The following is a 4,651-nucleotide window of genomic DNA, read 5'->3' on the forward strand; positions in this document are numbered from 1 at the left end:
TCTCTCTCTTCTTTCTTTCTTTTTCCTGATGTGAGAATGTGTGTCAAAAACCTGATAAAATATATAAAGTCTGAACTTTTTATTAGTTATTAAGAAATTTGCTCAATAAAAAAATTAAACATTTTTCAGAAGATCCAGAACAGACAGCCATTGTAACAATAACCCAACAAAAGCATTTTAATGTCATAATGTCTAGAGATGGGTGGGAAACAAAGGGCAAAGCCTGTCGTGAGCTGTCGATGAAAACCGCCTGACCCTGCCAAAGGTTCTTTTTGATTCCTGCCAATGGCTTATCAGCTCAATCAGGGAGGCTGCCGTGTTGACGGACTTTGATTCCTTTCTCCGCTAGTTTACTTTTATCCCACTACACTTTCCCCGCCACCAGCTGTGTCTGTAGTCACAGGAATGCTGAGCAGAAGCTTGCTGGTGGAGGCTGTAAACCCATTCCCATCACAGGAAAAAGCTCAAAGCAGCTTATGGGTGAGAAGCGGGGGGCGGCAGCATAAGTGAAGACCAGTGCAGTATGGACCATGAGAAGGAGATGGGGGCCTTTGTTATCAGGCTACTGGCTGTATAAAGGCTTTTGAAAATCACGTTCAACTCCTGTTGAATGACAGCCTCTGCCCCCCTGGGCTCACACAAACTTAAGCTACATTAAGTGGCTCCAGGGGGATCTAGCGTCCCCTAGCTTCAGTATCTGCTGGGTCTCGGGCATTGGTATCAATGAGATCACGCACTATTTCATTGAATTCTTACCTGTTGCATGTGAGAATCGAGACTAGGAGAGGTTAAAAAATGCATTTGAGATTAACGGTTTTAAAGTAGAGCTGAAATTCAAACCAAGCTCTGTTGGCACGAAGACCATGATTCTCAAAATGTGGGTGCCCAACCACCAGCATCTCCTGGGGACTTCTTAGAACTGCTAATTCCAGGCTCCCCAGATCTGCTGAATGAGGAACTCAGAGTGAGGAACTCATCCTGTGATCTCACAAGCCCTGCAATTGATTGTGACACATACTACAGTTTGAGAACCACTCAACTATACTGTAGTTTCTTTGCAACACCCACACCCCAGGCCCAAACAAGAGGTGACTTGTCTAAAACTAACAAGCTCTTTATGAGTAGACCCAGAACCAGAACCGAAAATCAAGCCTCTTGTCTCATTGTTTATGTAATGATGACAGGGAGGTGACCAGGAGACCGTCGGCCACCCTATTTTGTTGCCTTATTTTCTAAGTGCACCAATATTCACCTTCTCCTCAGCACCCCACACCTCACCGCCTCGCCCCCTCCCCACCTTCCCACCCCCATCCTCGTTGGGTGACGGTAACTCCAGAGCAGTGGTGGATAGGAGATCTGGAAGAGGGTACTGTGTCCTGGTGCCAGAATAATTTAGAAAAAGGCAAAGATTGTTTTTTACGTCCTTCCACCTCCCTTCTCTAGGCACCTTTCTTCCTTCTGGTGTTCCTATCTTAGATGTCCCCCACCTTGGGTGACCAACCATCTCGGATTGTCTGGGACTATCTAGATTTTAGAACTGAAAATCCTGTTTCTTGGGATAGCTTTCAGGACCAGGCAAACCAGGACAGCTGGTCACTTTACCCCCACCCAACCCTGTCAGGACTTTTATCCTAGACCTAGCCCTGACTCGGCAGTGGTTAGCCCATGTCATTTTACATCCATTCCTTAAACAAATATTTACTGAGCCCCTGCTACAGGCTGGGCACTGTACTAGGCCCCCAAAACAGACGTGATCTCTGTCCTCAACCTGCTAATAGTCTCTTGGGGGAAAAAATGACAGACAAGTCATTAAAATAGGTACTTTATTGGGAAAAGTAGAAGCTGTGAGAATGCATCAAAAGGATTATTTGAGGAGGTGTCATAGAAAGCTTTTTGGAAGTGGCATTTAGATATTACATAATAACCCATTTCTGGATAAAAGTTTCACATATTATCTCTTCAGGTCATTGTTGAAGGGAAAACATCCTTGCAGATAAAGCCTAAAGGTCTTTTAAAATCCAAAGGGGGTAAAATTTAACGGTAGTATCAAAGGCAGTATACCTTGGGTTTTGAGACAGGCTTCTTTCCTCCAAATATGGAAATAGCTACACACACACACACACACACACACACACACACACACACACACAGAGTGTCCTCTCCCTCCTGATCCTGAAGGAGTAAATTAAGACTGGACAAGCCATCCCAGGAGTGGCTGACCCCTTCCCCAGGCCATCACTTGGTGCCTGCCACTCCAAACAAGTGGATAACTGGAGCCTATTTTGTGATAGCAACTGGGCAAACAAACCTAGAGACAAGCACAGTGTTTTCCAAAGCTCATTCTACATGCCCCAGGCAGCAGGAGTCCTCGGGGTGAAAAAAAAAAAAGTTGCCAAAGTAGGGGGAAGAATCAAGGCTTTGGGGACGGGGAGAGACAGATAAAGAGAAAGGACTAAAAAGATAGCATTAGGGAAAATCAAACTCTGTCAGCAATTTCCAATTTTTTTATCAGAAAGATAAAAAAGAAAAAAAATAGCAAGAAGAAAAGTAAGAAGTAGTCAGTTGGGCTTCTTAGTACAGAGTCCTGTAAACAGGAAAGACAGAATGAAATTGTGTTTGCCTGAAAGTCTTTCATTATTGATACAAGCTAAATAATTTAAGACTGTCAGGGTGAGGCAATGGCTTGCTTGAAGATTTTCCGCGTTACAGTTAGAATCTAGTTAAAGCCAGGGGCGATTACCTTTTCCTGCAGTCTAGCTCTCATTTAACCCTGTGCTGGAGTGAGATTTCAAGCCTATTTGCTGAAAAGGGCGACCTGAATGTTTTTCGGCGTAGAGCTGGGTTTTGGCCTGCTGCTGGCCTGAAGAGCATCTCTGTCCCCTCAGCTTCCTTCCCCAGAGCAGAGCAAGACAGGCACAGCAGCAGCTCAGCTCGCAGGTGGTGTGGGGTCTCCAAGACCCTGTGCCAAACTCCACCCCAGACGCGGATAAATCTTGGAGGAGCAAAAGACACCCCTGCCTCTGTCTGTACTGAGACAGGCTCGGGCAGAGAGCGCTTGGCTCCGGCAGCATCTGCTATAGGAGACAAATTCGGGGGAGAATTTTGAACATTAAAAAAGGGAACCTATTAACATATTGTATATTTTTGTTTTCATCTGTTTGTTTGGGATGGAGAAAGAAGCAAGGTCGGAGGGGTGATTCCAGAAGGGAGGGTTGAATTTGCTAAGTCGTAAGTTCACTAGGAGTCGAGTAGTTCAGACTAGATAGTTAAGAGAATAAAAATCCATCCAGGGTTTTCCAAAGCTGAGGTTCCAATTTGTTTGTTCAAAGTGGCAAAATGATAGCAAATTTTAATTCAACACATTGCATTCTGGATATTTATTCTGAAGAAAACAAAAGAAATACTTGCAGAAAAAGCCGTTGAAAGTTATGCAATGAAGTTAACCTTGGTCACACGGGAGAGTCACTTTTTTCCTTATATATTTTTGTATAATTTGCCATGCGTTACTTTTCTTTTTTAAATTTATTGAGATATAATTGACATATAACTAACATTGTGTTAGTTTTGAGGTATATGACATAAAACCCTGTTACTTCTGTACAATTAAAAAGTGTGCTTACGAGCGACAGACTTTAACGATGATACCACACTCTTCAGGTTGCAGAAGAAGACAAAGAGGAGAGTGAAGAAGAGCTTATCTTCACCGAAAGTAACAGTGAGGTTTCCGAGGAGGTGTACACGGAGGAGGAGGAGGAGGAGGAGGAGGAAGAGGAGGCCAGCGAGGAAGAGGCCAGCGAGGACGAGGCCAGCGAGGAAGAGGAAGTTGCAACGGACAGCGAGCAAGGTATTAACGGAACTGTCAATTGTGATAGTGTCAGTTGTGACAACTCGAGGCCAAAGACGTTTAAGAGTCAAATAGAAAACATAAATTTGACCAATGGCCACAGTGGAAGGAACACAGAGTCGCCGGCTGCCATCCACCCTTGCGGAAACCCCACGGTGATTGAGGACGCTCTAGAAAAGATCAAGAACAATGACCCCGACACCACAGAAGTGAATCTGAACAACATCGAGAACATCACGTCGCAGACCCTCGCCCGCTTCGCGGAGGCCCTCAAAGGCAACACGGCGGTGAAGACTTTCAGCCTGGCCAACACGCGCGCCGACGACAGCGCGGCCCTGGCCATCGCCGACATGCTCAGAGTCAACGAGCACATCACCAGCGTCAACATCGAGTCCAACTTCGTCACGGGCAAGGGCATCCTGGCCATCATGAGGGCGCTGCAGAGCAACGCGGCGCTCACCGAGCTGCGCTTCCACAACCAGAGGCACATCATGGGCAGCCAGGTGGAGATGGAGATCGTCAAGCTGCTGAAGGAGAACACCACGCTGCTCAGGCTGGGCTACCATTTCGAGCTCCCAGGACCAAGGATGAGCATGACGAGCCTGTTGACGAGAAATATGGATAAACAGAGGCAGAAGCGGATGCAGGAGCAGAAACAGCAGGAGGGGTACGACGGGGGAGCCAACCTTAGGACCAAAGTCTGGCAAAGAGGAACGCCTGGCTCCTCACCGTACGCATCTCCCAGGCCCTCTCCCAAACTTCCCAAGAAGGTCCAGATCCCGAGGAGCCGCCCAGCGTCTCCTGCGG

The 4,651-nt window shown here is 46.5% G+C and overlaps 1 protein-coding gene across 1 annotated transcript in view; it reads left to right on the forward strand.

Moving 5' to 3' along the window:
* Positions 1–4,651, forward strand: part of LMOD2 (leiomodin 2) — an 8,623-nt gene that overhangs the window by 1,719 nt on the left and 2,253 nt on the right. The window contains exon 2 of the mRNA XM_011357252.1: positions 3,665–4,647. Coding sequence (XP_011355554.1) covers positions 3,665–4,647 — 983 coding nt within the window. The remainder of the gene's footprint in view (positions 1–3,664; positions 4,648–4,651) is intronic.

This window comes from Pteropus vampyrus, unplaced genomic scaffold (genome assembly GCF_000151845.1).
Source record: "Pteropus vampyrus isolate Shadow unplaced genomic scaffold, Pvam_2.0 Scaffold33, whole genome shotgun sequence".
Classification (NCBI taxonomy): Eukaryota; Metazoa; Chordata; class Mammalia; order Chiroptera; family Pteropodidae; genus Pteropus; species Pteropus vampyrus.